The sequence below is a fragment of the Podarcis gaigeae genome (genome assembly GCF_964106915.1).
Source record: "Podarcis gaigeae genome assembly, chromosome: 1".
Lineage (NCBI taxonomy): Eukaryota > Metazoa > Chordata > Lepidosauria > Squamata > Lacertidae > Podarcis > Podarcis gaigeae.
In genome coordinates, this window is record NC_139678.1 from 133,536,837 (window position 1) to 133,563,209 (window position 26,373).

Genomic DNA, 26,373 nt, shown 5'->3' on the forward strand with positions numbered 1-26,373 from the left:
TTTTTGGGGGGAAATAAAGGGGAAAAAATTATTTCCCCCCCAGGCGCGGGGCTGGGGTGGGGGAGGCCCGCCGGAGCTTCCCCTGACCCCAGCCCCCAAACAGGCAGCTCTCTGCAAGCCGTGGGAGCCCAGGGCCGGCTCCCGCCGCTTGCGGAGAGGTCCGCGAAGCCTGGACGTGCTGAGCTCAGCGCGCGCAGGCTTCCGCATGCAGGCACCTCTCCGCAAGCAGCGGGAGCGCTCCCCCCGCTTGCGGAGAGGTCCGCGAAGCCTGGACGCGCTGAGCTCAGTGCGCCCAGGCTTCCGCATGCAGGCACCTCTCCGCAAGCAGCGGGAGCGCTCCCCCCGCTTGCGGAGAGGTGCGCGAAGCTTGGACGCGCTGAGCTCAGTGCGCCCAGGCTTCCGCATGCAGGCACCTCTCCGCAAGCAGCGGGAGCACTCCCCCCGCTTGCGGAGAGGTCCGCGAAGCCTGGAGAGCGAGAGGGGTCTGTGCGCACGGACCCCTCTCACTCTCCAGGCTTCAGTGAAAGCCTGCATTCGCCCCATAGGACGCACACACATTTCCCCTTCATTTTTTGAGGGGAAAAAGTGCGTCCTATAGGGCGAAAAATACGGTATATATATTTATTAGTTTCTATGTGACAAAAAAGCACCACACAAAACTGAATTTTATATGCCAAATTTATTGCTGATCCTGTTTCTCGTTGACATTGTAGGACAATAGTTCACTTAAGAAACTGGGAAACTGGTTGACACTTTAAAAACTGGATACAGATCTATTGCAAGTTCAGTGAACTATTCTAAAACTCACAAAATGCAGTTAATTTATACATGTCCTCTTGTGTGTAAAAGTTGATGCTGGTATTTGGGGAAGTATGGAAGAACAGCTTACAGACCCTCAGGCTCTTGAGGGACACATACCATTTCTTTAGGAAGATGACAGCAGGGCACTCAAGTCTATGGCAAGTGTCTTGTTGGGTTCCATGTGGATGGCCTTCTAACACTTGGATTCAGCACCATGTAGCACAATTAGTCCTTTGGGAATCCTTTGATGTTCTGACTTTCCAAGCAGAAGTGAAATTAAAACACTGAATACATCTCTCTCTCTCTCTCTCTCTCTCTCTCTCTCTCTCTCTCGCTTTTAACACTATTGGGTAACCAGTGGTACATTTCCAAATTTTCTGAGGCTGAGTGTCCATTTCCACAGGTTCTCTGCACATACGTCAATTTGTAGCTTAATACCATTTCTGAGCAGATAGATGCCACTTACTGCTGTCACAGCCACAGTGAGAAAGAGGCCTCTATTAATTACCTTTTAAGAAGAAATCAAATTTGAGTCAGAAAATGTTGGAGGAGGAAATAGTTTGCAATATTTTTACTAGTCTATAGTTAAATCTTTTGGTCTATTCCGCTAACTACATAAGATACCATTCAAAATAAATTTTAGAATCTTTAAAGGATCACAATAAAATATATTTATAATATTTGTATACAAAAGACAATGCACAAGTTGCTTTAAGGTATGCATAACATATCACTCCATATTTAATTTAATAAATCATATATTAAAAACCAATTTAAAATCACAATGGGCTCCAGACATAATCATACTCAGAGTAAACTCATTGAAATCAATGGTATTTGTGAATAAATTGGATTCAACCCATTGTTTTAAATGTACACTGCCTTTTGTTAAACAGATACTAATATCTGAGCATAAAACCCATATAAACAGAGCTTGATAAAGCCAAATAAAACACAGGTTCCTTTTTTCTTTTTTTGGAGCAGCATTCTGTCTCTTCTGTTTGTTCTCTTCCTTTCTTTCTTAACTCCATTAGGAGTGCTTTGGTTGTATTTTATTCCAAACTCTTATGTGCCTCGTCACTTGGTTTATGCTATGTGTGTGTATAAGTTTGACAGACAAAAGCAAGTTATTTTGGTCTCTGGGGGGAGAGAGGTAAACTGCTCTCTCTGCTTCTTGTATACATGTACCTTGGATCCCAGGAAAGCCCTGTCACCCACAGTTAGAGGGAACCAAATGGGGTGGGGTAGCAAACTATGGTGGCAGACTAGTGTGGTGGCAAACTATGGCGGTAAGACAGGCAGTCATCAAAGAAAGGGAGTAAAAGGTGTTTAATCTCCCCTTTCCATTATAGGATCTACTCTGAGTAGGACTTTGTTGGCTATATCCATGGGTGTAGCCGGGGGGGGGGGGCAAGGGGGCAGCTGCCCCCCCCCAGACCAAGTAAAACAATAGAAATAACTAACTGACCAATCACGGTGGTTCTGCCCCTCCTAAGCAAGTCCTGTCCTCCCCCCCCATACAAAAATCCTGGCTACACCCATGGCTATATCACCCATAATACAATATGCTCCCAGCCCAAACAAATTCATCTAAGCTGCCACTGACCTTATTCTGCCATTTCCATCTTTGCACAGCTTCATGGTATCGAATTCTGGAGAATGTGACCTGAATCAGATTACGAAATCATACAGATCATCACTGAAAGTGGAGGGGATGGCAGCTGGGAATGAAGAAAACAAGGGAAACCCTGCAATATATCTATTGCTGGTCTTACCATGGTGTACAGAGGGATGATAGTGGAGGGGAAGAGGGCGTGAAGAAAGTTGTCAATGTGCTTTCGGAAAATGAACCACTTTGAATTGACATGCTCCCGCATCTGAAACAACCAAGAGAAACATCTGGAAACATCTCTCATCGTTCAGCTGCCACCCATTCTCTATTTAACTATATTTAACTTACCTCTATATAATTATACATAGCTAAATCTGAAATTGCATGATCATCAGGTACTCTCAGCTTTGAGAACTCTGGGAGACAAATACCTGGGGAAGAAACAAGGTCATTTCACTCATTACACTGAAGGTAAGTCTTGGTTTGTCACTCAGCAAAGTAGGTGCAGTTACTAATGGCTTCAATTTAGACTGCAAATTATTATTATTTCTAGACAATGGAATGGGCTATGTCCTCATCACGTGACGCTAGGCAGGAGCAAATAATTGTGTGAAGCAGGCTTGACTCCTCAGTTTTCCGGATTCGCCAAGTAGCAAACACTGACGGAGTCACTGAAATAAAAAGGTCTGCCTACCTCCTCTCTCCATGGCTTGAAAATCTAAAGAAAGACATGTGCTAGATATCTGAAAGGCAAGGAAATTATGATCAATAGACTATATCTTCACTAACAGTGCATCGGAAATGAATGTTGTGGGTGATGGCCCACTGGTGAGGTAAAAGAAACCACTGTAAGGTTCAGGCGTGATGTTTCGCCCAGGAGGTAATTTGGGAGGCAGACATGCAGAGATCTAGAATAACTGCCAACTGTTTAGCTGACATCATCTTGGAGGCAATTAGGAAAGAGGCTGCAGCTTTGATTTTGGCTATTCTCTCCAGAGATAGAAAAACATTCCCTTCTTGAAAATGGTGGTCACGCAGGGGAATCAAAGCTATTGTTGGTGCACTGGATGGGACAGGAGATGAAGGTATGTTGTCTTCAAAATCTACACTCAAAATGAAAACTCCGTGGTGTGAGGACACTCAGACTGAGTTCAGATATTCCATTTTGAATCTTTGTAAGCCACATAATGACTGAGAAAATGTAAATTGAGAATAGGACACCATTTTTGGTAGGGTTTTTTTTTTTTTTGGCACAACTAAAAATACGGATTAGAAGCCGCGAAACCGCTGATCTGAGGAAACAGGAGTTATGGCTCCTAAGGTGTAGGTGGGTTCCCACAAGCCAAGACATTGCGATAACAGAAATAACCTTTATTGAACTACATAACTGGGAAACGGGCAAAGCAACTGCTTATATATATTCCTGAAAGCCTGGGCCACTCCCACTCCCAACGTGATTGGCTGTCTAAACTTCCAAGCTGCAAATCATGACTCAGAGTTCAAGGGCCAATGGCAGAGGTCCAAATCCTGAAATGTTCTGTGATTGGACATCATGAATCAAATCAGAACACAGGAGCTCAGAATCCTTAGTCCACACTCAAGCTCAAGCAAACACAGACCACTTGAAACAACAGTTCCCATAGACAGAAGATGGCAAACACAAGTCCAAACAGCTTGCAAACATACTTTGTTTCTTGGCAAGGGTGAGGGAATGAACGTGAGGGGGTAGTGGAAATTAATTTTATGAAATAACCTTGTGAAATAATTCCTAAAACCCAGCAATCAGATACTGACATCTGCCAGGCAGGAAGGAAAGCAGTCAGACTCCAACCACCCCACACCCTGGGTGTGGACCCGTCCTTGGGCTCGCTATTTTGTGGCTTTGGTCTTGGAAGAAGTTGAGGCGTTGAAACAATACTTTTCTCTTATCTTTGATTCTATAAAGACATATTTCAACACCCCTTCTCTGAAAGCTGACCGAAAGGTTCAGTGGAAAGGTTTACTTTAGAGGCAGCCTCAGCGTTCCAGGACTTTAGCAGCTACCTGGGATGCCATTGCTCTAGCTGCAAACTGCATGGGGTCCATGGAGACATCGGCCATAAAAGTTTAAAGGAGTTTGGTAAGAATCTGGTGCCCGTCGACACAAGATCTACCCACTCTGGAAGAATGGCAGATGAAGATGATGGACTATATGGGACTGGCAGAAATGACCGGCAGAATCCGAGACCAGGGAAAAGAGTCGATGGAAGAAGACTGGAAGAAATTTAAAGATTACTTACAGAAATATTGTAAAATTAATGAATGTTAGAATGATGTTGGACAGAAATTAAGTGGTTTCCAGCTGTAATGCTTAAGAGATATGAAAATAAAGGTTTAGAAATAAGTAAAAATTAATGGTGAGGACTTGCTGAACTAACAATTTGAATTGGAATACAAGAAAGGGAGGTATGAGGAGGTCTGGAAAATAAGTTAAAATAAAATAAGTAATGGAAATTCTATGTGTTTTTAATTATTTTTGTATTTTTGTATTTTTGTTATTCTTTCTTTTTTATTTTATATTGTATTATTTTTTGAAAACCTTAATAAATATTCTATAAAAAAAAAAGAATCTGGTGCTGTTGAGCTGGATCTTGAAGAGATTGCAATAAATCCTCAAGCCAAACAATACAAGCTCAAGCACATGAGGATGCTACCCAGGCACTCTCATAGAGAGGACCACTGCATCTCACGTAAGGCAAATTTAATTCTCCTATCAGTAGTGTCCCAAAGTTGAGTATTTCCTTCCTTGGTGACCAGATGTCACGATGACAGATTTAAAACTGATCTGTCTATAGAAGGAGTCTTAATATATGCCATGAATTCCAGATCCAAGACATATAATTTCTTAGCTAAGATTTAACTATTGCCTTAAGCAGTAGTTGGCTGGGGTACAGCTATTAGTTAACACTCTGGTTCAGTGGTTGATTTGTCAGGTTGAGCAGTTAATTCTAAGGCATGCATTTTCTCTCGTTCCAGGATGGGGGTGCTGGCCTCCTGAAATAGCCTCATAGATTAATCTTCATCTTGCAAAGATCCTTCACTCCAGTTATCATCCAGCTCCCCTTCCTGGAAAAGGGTTGGGGAGGAAACCAAGGGAATATCCACATTCTCATCATCACCTATGGATGTGAATGGGGTGGGGGGGGGTCCCTTTATATCCAAATGAACCTGAGCCCTCTGTGATGAGAAAGGGGCAGCCTTCTTAGGTTTAACCAATTTCTTCATTCTGCAATTGTAAGTGTGAAGCAATTATAGCTTCTCTAAATTGTTCAATAAGCGGGTGAAATATACTCAGAGTCGCAAAGTGATTTCATGCTCTTTATTCAGCTCATAGTGGTGAGGAGGAATGAATGAAAGTCCCCTCAAGGTATCTGCTTTATATACATTATTTACACAATGGGCTGCACATGATTGGCTAATTCTGGAATTCTACTGTAAGCCAATCAGGTTGTGGATTCACTTATATCTGGAGCATGATTGGGTGGTTCCTGCCAACCAATCATACTGCTGCATTGTTCTAGGACCAATCCGACTGCTGCATTCTGAATCCTATTGTTCTAGGACCAATCAGACTGCTGCCTTTTGGATCCTATTGTTCTAGGACCAATCAGACTGCTGCAGTTTGGATCCTATTCGACTCAGTACATAACAGCGGGGCTGGAAAAGTTTGAGGGACAGAGGCAGAGGCAACCCGACTGGTGGGAGGGGAGGTCTGAACCTCATGTCCCTGATCATCAGAAGAACATAAAGGTCTGGTTCAGATTCAGATAATGTGTCAACCTGAGAGTGACCAGCAGGTGGCAGTGCATCCTTGGCATTTAAATGGGTGGAATCATTTCAAACAGCTGACTGCTCTGTCTCTGAAACTTTAGACTGAAAAACAATAATGGAAGAAAGACGCTTCCTGGGGTGGACAGGAGGAGCAAATTTGGTGCGTGTGTGTGAGGCAGTGGAAGACAGGAGTGCCTGGCGTGATCTGATCCATGGGGTCACGAAGTCAGACACGACTAAACGACTAAACAACAGGCCCTTTAGAGGGCAACAAGTGCTTCAGCTTTGTTTCGTTTTCTTAAGAGGTGGCTCAGCCACAGCCTGGGTTGGCTGCATAATACAGTGGTGCCCCGCAAGACGAACGCCTCGCAAGACGGAAAAACCGCTAGACGAAAGGGTTTTCCGTTTTGGAGGCGCTTCACAAAACGAATTTCCCTATGGGCTTGCTTCGCAAGACGAAAATGTCTTGCGAGTTCCTGCGGGGTTTTTTTTCTCCCCCCCCCTTTTCCTAAGCCGTTAAGCCGCTTATCAGCTGATCCGCTGATAAGCCGCTTAACAGCTGATTGCTAAAAGCCGCTAAACCGCTAATCCGCTAAGCTGTCAATGGGCTTGCTTCGCAAGACAAAAAAACCACTATACGAAGAGCCTCACGGAACGGATTAATTTCGTCTTGCGAGGCCCCACTGTAGTCAGAGAAACACAAGACAAAGAGACACCCTACACAGCCACAGCCCTGGATTGCAAAATATAAGCTCTCAACTCTGTTTGTCACAGGATGCTGAATCTCCTTTTGCCACACCGTGGACCAGGAGAAAATAGGCCAAGTCCAACTGCCTTTGATACACACAAGTGCCTGTCAAGAGGTTAAATTAAGGTTACCAGATGTCCCCGTTTCCCAGGGACAGTCCCCATACAAAATCCATTGAAGTTGAAAAGTGTCCCCGGATTCATTGAAAAAAATCTGGTAACCTTAGGTTAAATTAGAAATGTTGAGGCTCCACTCCATTTGCCCATTTGCCAAAGCAACACAGAAAGCAAGAGAAACAAACTGCCAGAAGAGAAAACAAATCCCTTAAATCCACAAACTAAATAGAAAAAAAGGACAGGAAGAAACCCTGCAGAAAAAAACAGTGGCATTTGCAAAAAGCCGCCAAAACACTGCAGTAATAAAGAGTATTCCTCATCTTTGCAATCAGTAAAGCTGTGAAACAAACAAAGCTGCCTCATGCCTGAGAGGGAGGCTGGGAAAGAAGGAAAGGAAGGGCATGCATATTTGTGGTACGACAAGGTAAAAGTCGATAGAGCATTCAAAAACCATATTGTCAGGAAAGCTTTGTTAAATGTCTGGACAAGATATAAAGACTTACTGGAAAACAAGACTCCAAGGTGGCTATCACCTATGGAGGCTAAGGCTCTGAAAAAACTTAATATGGAGGCTAAATGGCCAAAATACTGGGAGATATTAGAACAAGATCGAGATACATTGAGATTGCAGAGTTTTGAGAAACTGAAAGATAAGGTGCGAGACTGGTTACATTATTACCAAATAAGAGAAGCCTTCAATCTGGATAAAAAAATAGGCTTCCAGGTGGAAAAATCGAAATTAGAAATAGAATTGTTAGAACCCAAAACCAAGAACTTGTCAAGAATGTATAACTTGCTGTTGAAATGGAATACTCAGGATGAAACGGTCAAATCAGCTATGATTAAATGGGCACAGGACATTGGTTATAACATTATGTTTGCTGACTGGGAAAAGTTGTGGACCACCGATATGAAGTTTACGGCATGTAATGCCTTAAGAGAAAATATTATGAAAATGATATATAGGTGGTACATGACCCCAGTCAAGCTTGCAAAAATTTACCATTTGCCTGATAATAAATGTTGGAAATGTAAAGAAACTGAGGGAACATTCTTTCACCTTTGGTGGACTTGCCCAAAGGTTAAGGCTTTCTGGGAAATGATATATAATGAACTAAAAAAGGTATTTAAATATACCTTCCCTAAGAAACCAGAGGCCTTCCTTTTGGGCATTGTCGGCCAATCGGTGCCAAAGAAAGATAGAACACTCTTTATGTATGTAACAACCGCAGCAAGAATACTCATCGCTAAGCATTGGAAGACACAAGATTTGCCCACTTCGGAAGAATGGCAGATGCAAGTGATCGACTACATGGAGTTGGCAGAAATGACTGGCAGAATCCGAGACCGGGGAGAAGAATCGGTGGAAGAGGACTGGAAGAAGTTCAAAGAATACGTACAAAAACATTGTAAAATGTTTGAATGTTAAAATGATGTTGGATATAAAAATAATATGGCATTAGGAAATTGGTAAAAAGAAATATGCAAAAATTATGTGGAAAAGAAGGGCTAAGACCAGAGCATTATTATGTTGTGATTAAATAAATGATATAAGGGATTAAGTTATAATGAACATGTGAAATAGTGTTTAAAAGAGAAGGAAAGTAAATGCATAATAGGTTGAAGTATACAACATGGAACAAGATTGGAAAGAGGGTAGGAAATTGCTAAAATTGATTGTGTAAAGGAGAACACAGAAAAGGGAGATGTGAGGAAGTCAGGAAAGAGGGTTCTAGAGATAGTAAATGCAAGTAATAATTTTTTCCTTTTTTTATTTTTCTTTTGTTATGTTGTGCCGTTTTTGACTCTGTTTGTTTTTCTTTTTTGTTGATTGTTGTTATTGGTGTATCTTCTTTGACTTTGTTTTATTATGAAAAACCTCAATAAATATTTATTAAAAAAAAGAAAGAAAGAAGGAAAGGAAGGAAGAAACGTTCACAGGAACCCAGGAAATTTGCAGAATGGCAACAATAACCTCAAAGCAGGGCAAAGATAATAATGCTGATCGGAAGAAAGCAGGAATGGGGTTTGAGGAGAGGTTTTGGTTTGTTTTTTGGTTTGTTAAAGACAGGGATCTAGAGAAGAAACAAGATAGACTTATCTGACAAAAAGGAAAGCCAGGAGGAAGGACTGTTGCGCCAGGCAAGAGAAAAAAACCGAGGAGTCGAGGCTGCTTCACACAACTCTTTGTGGCTGCCTAGCATCACAAGGACATAGCCATCCCATTGGCTCCAGCATCCCACAAAGTAAATCAAAGAGTTACCCTCCATCTTTATTTCCCCAGAATGCTTTTGGGTGCTATGTTGACTCAGACTCAGAGGCATTCTTAGAAAATGGCTATGGAGCACCTGATAAACTTGGAGGTAGGTGAGGACTGTGGGAGCAATGGGAGATGTGAAAGGGGATGAAGCAAGAGGCACAGCAGGGGAGGAGGGGACAGGATGGTCCTGGAAGAGGAAGGGTGTGCATGTGGTAAGGGGGAAAGGCAGATAACTTGCCCAAGAAGCTAATAACTGTCAACCTTGATATCCTTCTGAGGAGTCCAACTGGTAAAGGGTTTGGGGACACCATCTTATGGTGCCTCCACTCCTACCCAGCTGGGTATTCTCTGCTGTGCCTCATTTCCTAAAGGAAACACAGATCCTGGTAACGAAGGGCACCCAGAACTCCCTGGACTCTCTCCCTGCTGTGGAGATTGGGGTGCCATGTAGCAATATTGGGGGCAGCTTTGAATCCTAGCAAGAGGAAGCACCTGCTTGGTGGAGGTTTTCTGTAACCAACTTCCTCGGTTTCAGGAGGCCATCAGAGCAACTGAGGATGTGAAGAGGGAGCGTCTGAGAAGAGGGCTAACAAGCTGGAATGACTCTTCCAGCAGCAGTTTTCATTCAGGCTCATGAGGAATATGGTCTTTCGTGACAGAAACATATACTCACATATATCATTTTGGAACTGGTTCATTAACTCATCAAAAACCAGACAGTCTTCAAATCCCTGAAGGAGGAGTACAAGGGGAAAAACAGCTTAGGATAGGACCTGTGGGCTGGATCAGATGCTGTGCATTCAGAAGGTCCCAGAGTCAAACCCCAGCATCTCCAGAAAATCTGGAAAGCAGCTGCCAGCCAGCATATTTTATTTCAAGTTCATTCCACTTTTAATTTCTATACCATCTTTCTATATTGCTATACATAAAGCTGTATATATGTACACCCCCCCAAAAAAATCATGCATCTTATAACAATCCCAATCCAATGCAAATGTTATAACAAAAAATACAACTTTAAAACAAACAGCTTATATAAAATAAAGTAATAGCCAATAATGCATTTAGGATATTACACAACAAAATTAACATTCTAAGTATCAATATATAATAATTAAACAGAAATTCACTTGGCAATTACAACAAATCATGACTAGACTATAATCAACAAAAATAACAGCAGCATCACAATATATAAAATATCACAATTCATAAAAAACATGGGAAAATATCAAACCAAGCAACAAAGTCACAAACCTTATAAAATTACAAAATGCACTAACACAACTGATCATCCAGTCCAGATCCAGTATGTAATCCACAAGACTCTTCTTGCTGTGGACAACTGGACTGCTTGAGCCACGCACAAGGCCAAAGGAAGACCACAGGGAGCTACTCTGGGAGCAGATGTCAAACACATAAACAGCTCTGTGATTTTCAAAAGACATCTGAAGGGAAGTTTTTAGCGTGTGATGTTGTGTTGTGTTTTATTAGATTCCTCTAATAGAAGGCTCACTAAAGTCCGGCCCTTTTCACATGGAAAAATGGGATGCAACAAACTGACCTGCTAGTTTGGTATGCTTGGGACATTTTGTCTTCAGTTTTTGCTTTACTTTTTTTAACTGGGGAAGAAGTAGCCTGAAGTGCCACATATCACAAAGCATTTCAGTTCTAAAAGCCAATAAACTCTACACGGCAATGTTAAATCTTTTTAAATCAAAAAGAAAAGGATTTTTAATTCCCCAAGTAATATAATTATGGAGAGGGACAAAGGAATGGCGGAGCTGATGCTCTGACTCACAGCGTTCATGCCTTGTCCGTAGAAGGGCACGACTGCGTGGGCCGCATCTCCCATCAGCACACAGCGAGAGCCAAGGTGGAACGAGGAGCACTTCACAGAGACCATGGCCTGGGCAGGTAACAAAAAGTAATCTCGCATCAGTTCTTGCCTGAAATTGAAATAGCAGAGCATGTATCAAATGCTAAATATGGCCATGTTATAAACCTAAGATACAGAAGGAAATGGTACACTAGAACATTTTCTACATGAAATTTTTTCTGCAGGCCAAAGCGTGGCCGTGCCATTATAAATCATTCCTTCTGTCGATTTTTTGTAGCCATGAAAGAAACACTGATTAAAGCTTAATCCAGATATGGGAATTTAATCAGAGTCACTAGGATTTTATAACTTGGGGTTGCAGGGAAGCGATGGGCAAGTTCCTCCAGGTTTGTTTTATAGCTGGTCTAGTCTTTTGAGGCTTTCTTGGTAAACATCCAGAGTAAGTTTTTTTTATTTTATTTAACACATTTATATGCCACATTTTATCAATTATTTCAAGGCTGTTTACAAAAAGATTGTTGCATGGTGATGATTTGCTCTGATCTGGAAACTCCTCAGCTCCTGTCGACTTTTCCCTCACTATCAGCTTAAAAACTGCTCTGCCACCTTTTTGATATGCAGCACCAGCAGTCTGATTCCATCCTGCTTCAAGTGGAGCCCGTCCCTTTTGCACAGGCCTGGCTTGTTCCAAAACTCTCCTGCACAGCACCACTCTTTCACACACACACATGGAGACCACACAGCTGTCTGTCTAGCTGGTGTAGAACTGGCAGCATTTCAGAGAAATCCACCATGAAGATCCTGACTTTCAGCATCCTAAATAATAAAACATTTCTTTGAATTATGCTAATATATGATCACTTCTGTTCATAATTTTAGTAATCATAAAGTTCATTTATAAATATTGTGATGATTTGAAAATTCCTGAAAATGAAAGATATTCCTTCTGCATCCTATTTCAAAAGGCAAGATAAAGGAGACGGATTCATTAATAACTGTTAATGCTGATTCACTAGATATGAAAGCACTTTGTTTTGCCTGGTTCACCTCCAGAGACATTGTGCCATTCCTCTCCATTTTTATCTCTCCCATTAATTAGAGCGAGCCACCTGCAAGACTCCATTCACTCTGAGATCTCATGTGTCCATTCATTGGCTGTAAGTGGCAAACTTACTTTCCTATCAGAGGAATTGTGTCCGGAAAGTACATTTTGAAGAAATCCAGCACTTGGTCTCCTGTTGTGAGCTTTTCAAAATCGTCAAAAGGCATGAAGAGAGTGCATGTGAATGACTTATCCTATGAATTAAAAAGGATGTTAGAACTTGAAAGAAGAGATATCACTGGTTAGTTTTAAAGCTGAAAGTAATTTTCTGAAATATCAGCAAAAAAATTAAATTCCACTGATTCATTTATGTAAAATGTATTTTTGGAAACAAAGTTTTCAAGTGCTGTGGTAAACATACTATCTGCATTTTAGTATATACAGTATACATTTCTGTCTAAAATACAGATGTACATTACACAGCTTATTCCAGGTCTTATATCTTTTTCAACACTCATTGCAACCTTCTAATAGCCTGGGACCCCAGTTGTGGTTGAACAACAACTCTCTTCATCCCATAATAAAAACATAATTACAATAAAATAAAATGAAGTTTAAATGGACAGAAGAGCAGTGTTTGAGGGGGGAAATAAAATATGTGCAAAAATGTTGTTTCTAAATTCTTCAAAAGTTACCTGTGATAAATATTCCTCCCCCCCCAAAAAAAAAAACCATTTGAGCACAGCAAGGTGTCTTCAGTCTTCATCTGGATGTCCAACATAAAACTGCTATCTTGGTGTTCTAACTAACCTGGGTCCAAGCACCCTTAAGTTCAGGTAATTGAGGGGAGAATCTTACAGCAATGAGGAACAACATGAAGAAGAAAGCACAAAGGTAAGAAAAGGAGAAAGATTTTTTTTTTTTTAAATATTGATACTTGTTATATCTATTCCAGACATACCCTGGAAAGTGGTGGGATGCCTCAGCCTACCCTGAAATTAACCTCTGATCTGAAACCACAACAGGAGCATTCCTCTTCAAGGATGGAGAAACATTGCAACATTACGTTGCAGGTCCTACTGGTTGCAATTACTTTTAGATGGATGTGGGATTTGTGTCCATTAGGTTCAGCCTGTTGGCCTCTCAAGAGACAATGGAGTGGGCCTCTGGAAGTGAAGGCAAACTGTTGTTTTAGCAGCACTGAAGTGCCCTCCCTGGGACGCAACACTGGGCAGTGTGTGTCAAGGTCCTAGGCTGCCCAGACAACAAGGTCCCCCTCTCGGCCTCACTGATGGGGCCCAAAAGAAAGCAGAGCAATACATTAGGCGCCCGCTTGGCTGCAGGAGTTGCCAGAAGGAAGCATACAAGGCACCATGAACCATCAGCGACTCCACTCTGGAATTGTGTAGGGTTTACTCCTTAGCCTTTTCCTCTCCCACAAGACAGCATGTAAGATATTTGTTAGTTCTGACAGTAGATAGAAAATATTGTCTCTGTCTCAACTAGGTACATTAGGTCACTGTAATGTTTGTACTTTGTTGTTATTCTAGTTTCCAGAAATCCTAATCTAAATCTAAACGATCCTGAAATTACATCAACATTTCAAATTATGTGTTACTACTAAAAAAACAGTTTTAAACATGTACTGTTTCTCCTACCAGGTTTGGCAGCGCAATCATCATGAATGTATTCCTGGGCCAGATGTGGAGATAATTTGGTTCCATTGCAAACTAAAAAGAGACCAAAAGAGGGGCAGAAATATGTTTGTCAATGTTTATGCAGCTGTCAACTTGGAAAGCAAGGTCTATAGTGAGATTCTGCTACCACTACCATTGTACCTTGGTTCTCGAACGTAATCTGTTCCGGAAGTCCATTCGACTTCTGAAAACGTTCGAAAACCAAGGCGCGGCTTCAGATTGGCTGCAGGAGCTTCCTGCATTCAATTGGAAGCTGAGGAACCTGCACCAGATGTTCGGCTTCCAAAAAACATCCGCAAACCAGAACACTCACTTTTGGGTTTGTGGCGTTCAGGAGCTAAAACATGTGAGTACCAAGGCGTTTGAGAACCAAGGTACAACTGTACTTACATTTCCATCCCTTGGGGGTATTTTCAGCTCCATGTATCCATGAGGAATATATACTTGGCTGTAGTCAAAACGTGCTTGTCTCATGAACTGCTTCCTAACGGTAGAAAAGGCTCCATCACAGCCTACAATTAGGTCACAAGTGACTTCTTTTGACATCTGGTTGGATCTAGAAAGGAGAACAGCAGCAGAAGAAGAAGATTTGTACTCCCTTGCACTAACTGATAATCAAACCTATCTTGCATGTTTTATTTGCTATTACAGTATTTTCAGTGGTGGCCAAACCTACATCTGTTTGCTTGGACCTCTTTTTGTAGCATGACATTTTAAGACCCTAAGGGTTTGCTTTTTTTCTTTCTTACGTCTGGACTTTATAAAACATATCACACACAAAATCCACACTGAGTTTTGCTCAAATGGATTTGAGAAAACAGGGAGAAAGAAGGTTAACTTTCTTTCCAAGATGTGGGTCGAAAATAACCCTGAATATTCCAAAAACAGCAGCTGACCTCTGAAATAGTATGAAAAATGCAAGTATACGTAAAACAGATTATGCCATTTATGCTTTTTAGTCCATTCTTCCATTTATTCAAGCAGCTGTAATCTTTTCAAAACATCCTCTCAGGCCTGTGCATACTGATTTCAAAAATTTTAACACAAAAAGCCGCTCTTGTTAGGCTTGTTCATACAGATACTGTACAAGCTGTCTCTGCATATATACAAGTGTTAGTGTGAATGAGTATACACTAGTTGATTTGTAAAGTTAAACAGTTGTGCAGACAAGTACACAGACTGTCCACTTGATAATGTTACATTTGTCAAACTGTCCCGAGCGTACAGTTAAGTCATTTGTGTACATGGACACACAGATTATACACTTGTTGAATGTAACATGTAAACAATCCTATTGAATGTTTGGGCACAAAAATCAACATTTTGCAGTTTATTTTTATGAAATTATTTATTGAGGAGGAACTGACATCTTCTGATTATGAAGATACAAGTATAAGCTACAGTACTATGATATTAGCTCAATGAAAGAGGCAGCTATTATTATATTAGTGATAAAAAATTTTCGTCAAAGAAAATTACTATGATGCTCTTAGCCTACAAAACTAAACACATTTACTAGGGTTTAAGCCCCATTGAACACAGAGAGGCCAGGGGAGGAGAAAGAGGGGTGCAGGGGGTGCAGACTACCCCGGGTGTCACCACTGAGGGGGGTGACTAAATGCTGTGCGGCACTCACCGCGGGGCCTGCAGCGTGCCCGAGCCACATGTCTCTCCTGGGAGAGACGCGGTGGCTAGGGCACGCGCAGGCTCTGCGCTGCCCAAACGGTCTGCACACTGCCTCTCCCCCCACCAGCTGTAGGGCGGCTGAGTGGGAGGAGGCAGACTATGGAGGCCGCATGGTGTGCCCCACCCTCGCCCCGTCCCTATGGGCAGCTCACCCCGCCCCTGGGTGAACCACCCCAGGCCCCTAAGCGGCTTCCTCTATCGCTGAGTGAGGCGTACTTTCAAATAAATATATTCTTAATTTATTTAGGTGACATGTCCTATTGAAAGATCTAATGACTCCTGGAGCAATTGCAACTGGTGGGCCTCTCGCCAGACCCCCCCACCAGACCAAGAGGGATGGACAGAGTCAACTCGCCCTTTGGGTTCTGATTAGTTATCAGCATGTTCAGGAAGGATGGAGATAATGATTACCCTGAAAAGGTCAGTGTTCCCAGTTCCACATTGCAGTGAAGCAGTTTGTGTCCAAAGTATAATTTAGTATTGGGATATTTCTCAGCAGCTGTAGAAAGATACAGTATTAAATATATTGTACTGAACACAAATATGACCCAAACTGGGAGCTGCATAATGAAATTACGTTTTTCCTAATGAATGGCTGAACAGCTATTTGCAAGGTAAAGTTCATGTAACATACTGTTATGGATTTGCAGGGGGCAAGGATCCCCCAAAAATATTGGGCACCAGGTTCTCCCCAGAATTTCTGAAATTAGTAAATGTGAGGTCTGAAGCCAAGCCAGCTTCCTCGAGAGTTGGACCTCAACAGGTGCCATCCAAAAACAAATGCAATGGTGGTGACAGAGTCATTACCCTGACAGGTGAGACATTCAGCAACAGACAAGAAAGGGGGAGGCTGCCAGGATTATAGGGGGCATGAGGTCACCACAGGAAAAAGGGCTGTCTGGGGAATCTTTTTGTGACATTTGAATCACATGGAGAGTGAAGAGAGTAGCAGTATTTAAAGTTATTATGAAAGTGGTTTGAACACATTTGCTGTATTCTGAGGTATTTGTTTTCAGGGAAGAATCAATGGCCGGATGTAGAATCAATCTAGTTTGATTCTAGATCCGGCCATCCATAATAGTGGGTGGGTTTATCTGATTAGGATTTGATACCCCTTGATTAGGTTATCCATGTCTTTCCCTCTCTGCACCTACCCCAGGTGAAAGAGGAGGGAAGTGGTGATAACCTTCTTGTTATATGCTCCCCTTGGCATATGTGTGGATATACAAACACTCCCATCGCCAAGACCACTGACATCTGTCCTTACAAGGACACACTGTAAGGTAATGCAAAATCTCTTTGCAATGAGCTTTTATTTTCAGAATACAACCAGTTTCTCAAGAAGTGCATTCAGGGGCACAAAATGTGCACTAGATCCAGATTGTGGATGAGCTACATAGGAAAAAAACCAAGTACTCCTGTCTCCATTGATTCTAGAACAATCTGTCATATGTACGCAGCCAATGCACATCTAAACCACTTCTCCTATAATTAGAACCATGGCTTAGCTTTGGGTAGCACAGCAGCAGAACCCGGGAGGAGCAAAACAACCATGAAGTTTACTGTAAGTTTCTGCCTGCTAGTAGTGCATTCACACCAGCCATGGTTTGGATGAGGAATATGTGCACATTCGCCAGTGAAGTAGCACTGCGCTCAGTCTTTCTTATATCTCATTTTGATTGAGTAATTACAGTCTCCATCATCTGAGTCTTTAAGAGGTAAAAAATGACTGAAAACAGGGGCAGGCAGGCATCATACTTACCAGTTAGCAGATCTTTGTTTAAATTTGCTCTATCTACAGAGAGAATGTACTGCATGGGGGGAAATACATAAGACACAGAATAAGTTTGAATGTCTTGTAACATATATGAATGGTCACAATTATGTTAAGAATCCCCTTTCCCTAAATTTCCATGCATCACAAACCTAGGATACAGGGATCCTGTGATTTATCACTACCCCAATCTGGGTTTCCACATGCTGGAAGCTGTGTGTCGTTACTGCTCTCCTGAATGGAAGTGTGCTGGGACTGATCAATCAAGGAGCTGTTGTTTTTACGGTGATTGGCATGCAATAGAAACCCCAACATGATCTCAAACCATTATCAGCAGAAGCCACGCTCTTGCTGTGCCACCGGGAAAGTAGACCAAGTGGCTTGTCATGACATCCAGATCCTGACTTCTGGTTTGTTTTCCCAAAACAAATCACAATCAGGAATCCAAGAACAAACCTTGAATATCGGTCATGGTTTGTTTGGAGAGAAATAAGCTATAAGCCTGGGTTTGGGCATCATGAGAATAAAGGTGTGCTGGCCTGATTTCCAGAGTTGTTTTGCAGATGACTCAATTTTCTGAAGGGAGAGGAATGTAGGGAGATGCCCAGTGCACCCTCTCATGTGTGCTTGCAGTATAAAACCTCTCTCAACGGAACAGCTCTCAACTTTTCCCTATTCTTGCGAGGAATCCTATTCGGAATAAGGGATTTCCCTTTAAAAAAGGAAAACGTTGACAGCTATGCTCAATGGAATAGTAGGAATTTGCTATTATACACAAAAAGACACCACTAAAGACTAAAAAACTATCTTATAAAGGGATATTTAAAATAATACCTGGCTCTTTGTCCCATATGGAATTGAATATTGTTTGCCTGAGAGCGTGTGAATTCTCCTTGCTCTCATAGGTATGCCTTTAGACACAATCTGAAATCAGAAAAGAGAAACATTTGCATCCTAAGAGATCTTTAAAAGTAGCAAGCAACAGGCTAGAGTTCCCAAAGGTTCTAAATCTTTGCAGCTTTTGTTGTATTTTAAGTTGTGTAGAACATGACTTTAATTTTTAAATCATTACAGTGGTGCCCCGCAAGACGAATGCCTTGCAAGACGAAAAACCCGCTAGATGAAAGGGTTTTCCGTTTTGGAGGCGCTTCGCAAGACGAATTTCCCTATGGGCTTGCTTCGCAAGACGAAAACATCTTGCGAGTCTTGCGATTCCCCCCCCCGCTTCCCCCCTTTTTCTAAGCCGCTAAGCCTTTAATAGCCGCTAAGCCGCTAAACCGCTAATAGCGCTAATAGCTTCGCAAGACGAAAAAACCGCTAGACGAAGAGACTCGCAGAACGGATTCTTTTCGTTTTGCGAGGCACCACTGTACTTATATGGTTTTTAAAAGCACTGATTTTAAACCATTCCTTATACAGTGGTACCTTGGGTTACAGACGCTTCAGGTTACAGACTCTGCTAACCCAGAAATAGTACCTCGGGTTAAGAACTTTGCTTTAGGATGAGAACAGAAATCGTGCTCTGGCAGTGCAGCAGCAGTGGGAGGCCCCATTAGCTAAAGTGGTACCTCAGGTTAAGAACAGTTTCAGGTTAAGAACGGACCTCTGGAATGAATTAAGTTCTTAACCTGAGCTACCACTGTATTTATTGGTTGACTCTGAACACCAGAGGTTGGTACCCCTTGGCTCACAGGCCATATGTGGCCCACGAAGAGGTTTTTTGGTGCAAGGGGAGCAAGACACCTCACCCAAAAATTCACACACACTATATTATAATACATAATACATTGACTGTTTCCATAGGCCTCCTGATGTCGTTCAGGTGCCAAAAGGTTATTGTGACTTCCAAAATGTGTCCCCCCTGCTGATCTCTCCACAGCCACTTCTGTTGCACTTTGGCCCTTGGAGAGTTGAGCAGGGGTCAACACAGCCCTTGGCCCACAAAAGCTTAGTCACAGTGTATGGGGACGACGACACAATATTTCCCCCTAAACTCCTTCCCTGCACCAACATTGGTTTCTCAAGTGTACTCAGACCACATCTCTCCTGTGCTTAAATAGTTGCAATGCACTATTTGCTTATCTATTTCCAAGCATAATTAAAAGGGCTGGTAGTTACCTATAAAGCAGCAAATAACAGGAGGCCCAGCTATTCTCCCTCCCTCTCTCTCTATATATATATTCCTCAACTCTACTCTCTATGTCCCTGGAGATACCAGGGAGTTAACCTGGGTCTTTCTGCATGCAAATGATGCATTTTATCGCTGGGAAATGGCTCTGCCCACTTAAGCTGTATGACTGAAACTGGAAGGAATCCTGTAAGTAACTTTCTGTCTGGCATTGAAAACATCTGTATTAAAAACCTGTCCCAGACTGCAATCTTTCCTTGGAAGAAGGGAGATCAATTTTTTAAAAAAGATGTATTGCTCAACAACTAAAAAAACAATGTCGGTGGCGTCCTATGAAAAGCTCAACAATTCAGCGGTCTTCCTAAAAAAAAAAAAACTTTCAGGGAGTCCTGATTTTAAGCTCTTTTTAAAACCCTTGGTTCCTTCAAACTACCCAGCAGTCCAATACTGAAAAACCCATCACAAAGGCATTACATTTTGTTTCATCCTTTAAATGTAAGGTCACCTGGTTTTCCAGCCCAACAGCCTTGAGAGCTTGCCGTCCCCTGTGAGACAAGGCCAAATTAATGCTCCTGCCACGAGCGGCATTGGAACCACGGATATCTGAAATGAAACGAGGTGGCACTTTCGTTATGTGTGTGACCCTGTTGCAATGGATGGCCACATTAATTTAGAAAAGGCTTCTACAGCCACTGCTGTTAGGTCTATTATAGTACACACTCACTTTCCTTAGGCAGTGTCAGGGACCATGCTGAGGAGGGCTGCACTGAGGAGGAATGGTGGGAGCCTCCCCCTCCCCTTGTTCCTGAATCTTCCCAGGAGCAGGAGGACAGTATAGATTTGGAAAAGTGGTTTGCAGAGGGACATAGTTCAGAAGGCAGAAGCTGGGAAATACTGGATGGGAAACAGCTAGGAGAAGAAGCACTGGGAGAGAGAAAGTAATAGATTCACTGTCTCTGGAAAGCATTCATCCACTCTCCCCAAGGTCAGGAAGAGCTGATAAAGTGACAGGACAGAAAGCACAGAGGGTGGGAGCTCAGGTTACAAGACGCAGTAATGACATGGGTGACTAGGGAGGAAGGGGTGGAACTCTTAACTGGGAGCACCGCCATTCCTAGGAAATGGATTCTTTGTTCTCTCACTGTGATCATTAAAGTTTTAACTGGTAAGTTAAACTGGTAAGTTAAATTTCTAACCGGTAAGAAGACTCATTTTCTTTTGTTCTGCTTATCTACTGCCAAGAGGAAAGGAAGCTGATTCCCTGAAGCCTGACAGGCAACCACAAACTTTTGTGGCTGGCTGGAAAATAAATAAATGGGGGGCTGCTTGGGAAAAATAGAAAAAAATTCAAATAATTCCAAAGTAAACTCCAAGAAAGGGACAGGCAAGCAGGAAACAAGAGTTGGCAATCCCATCAGCCACTGCAGTGTCCCTTGGGCATGGCGACAGAGTCAGCATTGGGGAGTGTGAATGGGCCTAGCATGAACATGAAGAGCAAGTGAAGGTGATCTGAGAGCGAGGGGAAGGTGGTCTGAAAGCAAGCAGAGGTTCAGTCTGAGTGAATGACCCCCCAAACACAAGACAGCTTCTTCCTCAAGGTGGGAAAGCTAAAAAGCAGAATGTGTTCCCATAGTGCAAGAGAAACTGGCTGTGCTGGACTGCTTGAGAGGCAGCATGACTGTCTGCACTGGCACAGGGATAGGGCCTAAACGAGTTAAGCATCCGCGCCATCAAGGTGTGCAAAGAAGATCCATGGGGCTGTGGCATCAAGTGCTCCATTACCTGCCAAGGTGACCAGCCAGGGGTGTGCCAAGGCTTTAGTCAAGACTGAGAAGACATTAAACCTGTGGCTGGAAAACAGGGTGCCTGTTGATGGACCTCAGCGACACCAAAAGGCTCTCTCCCTCTGTGCAAACATCAAACCTTCCAGAGAGTGAGCAGCCTGGAAAAAGGAATTCAAAGCCAGCACTGGCTGGCTTCACGCTTCAACCTCAGGAACATGCATATTTCCAGGGAGGCTGCACTGGCAGACAGGGGGGTGGCAAAAGGATTCCTCAAACACTTTAATCAGCGGAGAGACAACAAGGGATATGTGCCCCCGCCAGGTTTTGATGCAGATAAGACAGGACTTTTTTTGGGAGGGGGGGAAATGCCTGACCAAAACAGAAAACCAAGCCCCTGGCTTCAAAGCAGCTAAAGACCCTGTGACTGGTCTGTTCTTTGGCAATGGGGTTGGGCATTTGATAAAGCCCAGGATTTTTGTACAGGTCTGAAACCACCCCTGCCCTAAAAGCAGAGTTTGAAACTCCCATTGTACTAGGCACATTTTGTGACAGGGAATTTCATTAGTGCGAGTAGTTTCTGAGCTCTGGGTGCAGTACTGTGCCTAAGATTTCAGAGTAAAACTGCAGAGTGGAAGGAAAGGAGCACTTTTTCTGCTTCCCCACTTCCAGCTACTCTCTGAAGCCTGGAGAAGAGACCCTCTTAAGAATATTAGGGGGGTGGGCAGGGGAAGGACTAGACCATGTGAAAAATGAACATAATATTTTAGCTGTAGTTCATTCATTTTCAGCTTTGTATTCTTGTTATTGAAAAAGTAGACCTAGACATTCTGTTGTTGCCCCCATAACTTAGGTTTAAGGTGCCCTTAGCTTTCATATCTCAGTTTCTAACACTGCCTAAAAGGCAAGAATAAGAACCTCCTGTCTGTGTTTTGGCAATCTAGAGAAAAGGCCTGGGTGATGGCAGCACCCTTTCTGGACGGATTTCCTTTGGATGAGATCTGCCAGGTCTTAGTCTTTAAGGGCTAGCCCACCCATGCGGCAAGGTAAGGCGACCACCTCAGGCGGCAGAATCCACAGGGGCAGCAGATCCCGATGTAGCTCTTTATTCCTGACTTGTACCTGGTGGGGAGGAGGGAGCCATTTTGTGGTTCGCCTCAGGTGCCAAAATGTATTGTGCAGCACTTGTCTTATACAATGACAGAAAACACCCACCTAGAACTATCTAAGGATTTTCTTGTCTCAAGGGGGGGAGAAATGTAGTTTTCAAAAAGTTGTTTCTGCAGCGTGGGTTTTAAATGTAATAAACAGACGCAAAAACAGAGCAAAAAACAGAGCAAAAAAGAGGACTTTTGCTGACTTCTGCTTTTAACTATGGATCGCTATGACGACTCTACCCATGAAAAAGAGGCCGTGTCCTGGAAAAAGAGGACATATGTCAACCCTACTAGATGAGTATTTATTGAAGTGTTTTTGCATTATTATCGTTCTGGGTTGTTCTGGATTATTTTTTGGCGTCTCATGCCTACTTATATTTGCTGTATATACACAGAGGTTCCCACTGCAAAAATATAGAACTTATGACTTCAAAATATAGTTTTACTCCACTCTAAAAAGACAAGCAGATGGCAATAAATAAAAGGCTAATAGACTATATAGATAATATGAACAGACAAATTCATGGATAGGACCATCAGTGGCTCCTTGTCATCATGGCAATGTTCTCCTGTGGCAGGCCTCTAAATATCAGCTGCTGGGAGTTGCAGCTGGGAAGAATGTTTTTGCTCTCGTGTCATGTCTGTTGGCTTTCCATCGGCTGCTATGAGAACAAGATCCAGCAGGCCTCTTATGCTCACAAGCAAGCAACCTCCACATAATCAATGGGATGTGCATGCATTTAGGGAAAGGTTAAATTTCTACTGCATCCCTGCAAATATCAAAATGTACATACCTGGTCTGGTTTCATACATTTCCACTATAAAGCCCCTTCTTGCAAAGAAGCAAGCATTTAAAGAACCCACCTGCAAGAAAAGCATTAGAAGAATTTTAGAGTCGAATAGTGTACCACAAACAATGGTACATGGAAAGGGTGTGTCATGTGTTGAATGCAAACATTCTTATATCATCAGATATATTCATCAGATGAATGTAGTCCTGATATTGAGCCACTACACAGGATTCACTAAACAAAAAGGAAAACCCTTATACTCTTCCCAGTAGCTCATTGTGAGCCGTGCTGACTTTCTGTTATTCATTGAAGAAGAGAAGCAGCTTTTGTGCCTATATCCAAAGATCTTTTCTGAAGTGACCCTTATATTTTGCTGGCATAAAGGTTCTCTTGGCAACACTGTAAAGTGAGCGGGTGCTGCTGATGTATATAGTGCCTGTAGGCTTTACACTGATGTAATGCTGGATCTTCAAGCTCTTGTGCATTGCGCTTCTGTGAACCTGTGCTCTTCAGCCACTCTCCACCTCTCCCCAAAGTCTGCCTCTGTGAACGGAGCAGCATGGGGAGAATTGTGAGGCAGCTTCTGTGTAAACTGAAGGCACATCCTAAAATCAGACATGCCATGGAAGCTGCAAATTGTAGGGAAATACAGGTGTTGATGCAAAACCCCAAAGTTCCTACAAGCAGTTTGAGAAGCCCTAATCTAGTCAGCTAGTTCACACACCCAGTTAAGGGGAAGCAAACAAGTGTTAAAGCATGAACCGTATAAGCAAAGATCTGTGAGAGCAAAAACCCTGAATTTAAGCCCAGGTGCAATTATTTGCTATCTCAGAAACTGTAGCTTATATGAGTTTTACAGCTACATGTTTGCTATATGCCCAGAGTTAAGACACTGGCTCAGCAAACTACAAGTTAAGTATGAGTTGACATATGTAGCTTGTTTCTCCAAAATTTGGTTTATTTTCCAGCAGCTCTTGTTTTGTACCTTTGTATCTTTGTGAGTATCTGGAGTTGAACAAGCCATGGTTTAAGGAAGCATGATGGAGGTGCACATAATACCAAGCCACAGCTAAAACAAACAAAGTTTTCTGAGCCTGCAAAAACCAAGTCTTCAAATCCTAGTTTACTGGCAGTAAGCAACCATAGTTAAGCTGTTGCAGAGAGTTCACACATAGCACTAAGAAATCATTTCTTAAACTATGGCTTAGCATTATGTGTGAACCCACAGTATTAGAGAACAAAATAAAAGTGTCTTACCAAACCTCCTCCAATAATGGCCACTTTTTTCCTCTGCGGAGCTGAAAGATCCATGACACTTTTTTCTCCAGGCAGAGTGCATGTATATCTCTCCTGCTCAACAGAAAATGTTTTAAGGGGAGGAGAAGTGGCAGTTCATTCAGGCTCTACAGCATAAACAGAATACTTCTGAACATTTGACAGGGAGCACTCAAGTGGTTCACACAACCTGCTGTTTCTTCCATCCCAAAAACTTCTCATTGGTCAGTGTCACTCTAACCAATATTGAATACATTACTGAATATCACAACTTTTTCTATCCATCCCTGCTGATTAAGGATCTGGAAGCCTCCCGCAGAGGAACACACTCTCCTACCTGTGAGACGTTTTTCCCCACTGTCTTTCCTGTTTGATTACTTACTCCCATTCCAGGCCACTAAAAGTAGCATGATGGTAGGGGGGGGGGACCATGGAAAGGAAGCACGTGGGTTTTAAGAAAAATGATTCTAAGCTCCCTAGGGTTGTGGAGTACCTTAGCTCCTCAGGCTGTTACTGCTGCAATGGAGAATGGGCTGCTGCAGTCTGGTCACATTGTCCCACCTGCACTCTGTCCTCAAAGGTGCTGCTGTGCCTGAGTCCAAAGGGCAGGTCAGCAATGGATGATGTAAATGAAGTTGACTCACTTTTCCTGATTGATCTGCTGTGTGTATGTTTTGATGGAGTTCTCTGTCAATGATTCACTTGCTATCCTTGGAACTAATCCATGTCTTATTTAGACTTTTTGGCACTCCTTAGAAGGTCTGGTGGCTGTGTGGCATTCCCTTGAGTCACTGCTCTCTCACTCTCTCCCTTCCCTGAACTGGATTTTCCCTGTGCTCCACAAATTCAAAAATAAGGGCAAAAAGTGCTTCTAAGAGCTGGTGGGTGTATGATTCTCCTGTATGGAGCCTGGACTCCACCCCCACCCCCCAATAGGAGCAAACTCCTAGGGGCTGAGGTCCCTTCAGGGGACCCCCCCCCCATAAAATATTTGAGAGGGCACAAGTTTGCATAAAATTTGCATAGTTTGTGTCCTGCAAATTTGTGTCCTCCTTAACAGATAGTGGGCGATTATGAGAGATCCTGGCAGGGTTCACTACATGCAGGCCAAGCATCCACCTGGCCCTAGTCCACTGGTCTGCTCTCTTTGCCAAGCAATCTCACTTGCCTGGGCATTCAGCTGATTTCCCTGATATACTGTTGTTGTTTTATAGAATATTTGAATAAGCTGACATTTGTTATGATATGATATATCTACTGCCACCATTAACATTTGAGAGCCAGTGTGGTGTAGTGGTTAAGAGCAGTAGTCTCGTAATCTGGAGAACCGGGTTCGAGTCTCCACTCCTCCACATGCAGCTGCTGGGTGACCTTGGGCCAGTCACACTTCCTTGAAGTCTCTCAGCCCCACTCACCTCACAGAGTGTTTGTTGTGGGGGAGGAAGGGAAAGGAGAATGTTAGCCGCTTTGAGACTCCTTAAAGGGAGTGAAAGGCGGGATATCAAATCCAAACTCTTCTTCTTCTTCTTCTTAACTACTTGCTGTGTGCTGATGTAGACCTGCCCAGACAACAAGGGAAAATGCCCCTCAAAAGACACACGTAGGGGGCACATGTAGATAAATGTACCCTGGGGTTCATGGAGCAAAGTTTGTAGGTTAATGGAAAGACACCCCCCTTTTCCTTCTCAGCACAGACTCCCCAGGTTTCCCTCATTAGCGCAATTCCCTTTTTAACCTATTGACAGTACTAGCAAACTGAATGGGGTTTCTCATCTCCACTATGGGGAATCTTTAGCAAAAACTCACTAAGGAAACTGCATTTGCCTTTTCTTCTTCTATATTCTTCCTACTTGAA

At 42.7% G+C, this 26,373-nt stretch overlaps 1 protein-coding gene and 2 long non-coding RNA genes across 3 annotated transcripts; 1 reads left to right on the top strand and 2 right to left on the bottom strand.

Moving 5' to 3' along the window:
- Nucleotides 1-660: 660 nt before the first annotated feature.
- On the bottom strand, nt 661-25,137 carry KMO (kynurenine 3-monooxygenase). Its single transcript, XM_083711163.1, has 16 exons — nt 25,012-25,137; nt 24,501-24,593; nt 23,247-23,316; nt 20,020-20,117; nt 18,221-18,310; nt 17,375-17,423; nt 16,024-16,111; nt 14,317-14,482; nt 13,888-13,959; nt 12,362-12,483; nt 11,149-11,296; nt 10,021-10,078; nt 2,762-2,844; nt 2,577-2,678; nt 2,408-2,467; nt 661-1,309 (listed from the first exon to the last, which is right to left on the bottom strand). The coding sequence occupies exons 2-16, from the start codon at nt 24,552-24,554 to the stop codon at nt 1,145-1,147; spliced, it is 1,425 nt and encodes a 474-aa protein (XP_083567289.1). The 5' UTR covers nt 24,555-24,593; nt 25,012-25,137; the 3' UTR covers nt 661-1,144.
- On the bottom strand, nt 2,957-4,534 carry LOC310833858. Its single transcript, XR_014558967.1, has 2 exons — nt 3,086-4,534; nt 2,957-3,037 (listed from the first exon to the last, which is right to left on the bottom strand). It is a non-coding gene; the product is annotated as an uncharacterized lncRNA (long non-coding RNA).
- Nucleotides 9,003-13,864, top strand: LOC310833651. The gene is made up of 3 exons (XR_014558862.1): nt 9,003-9,450; nt 12,287-12,344; nt 13,185-13,864. It is a non-coding gene; the product is annotated as an uncharacterized lncRNA (long non-coding RNA).
- Nucleotides 25,138-26,373: the final 1,236 nt, after the last annotated feature.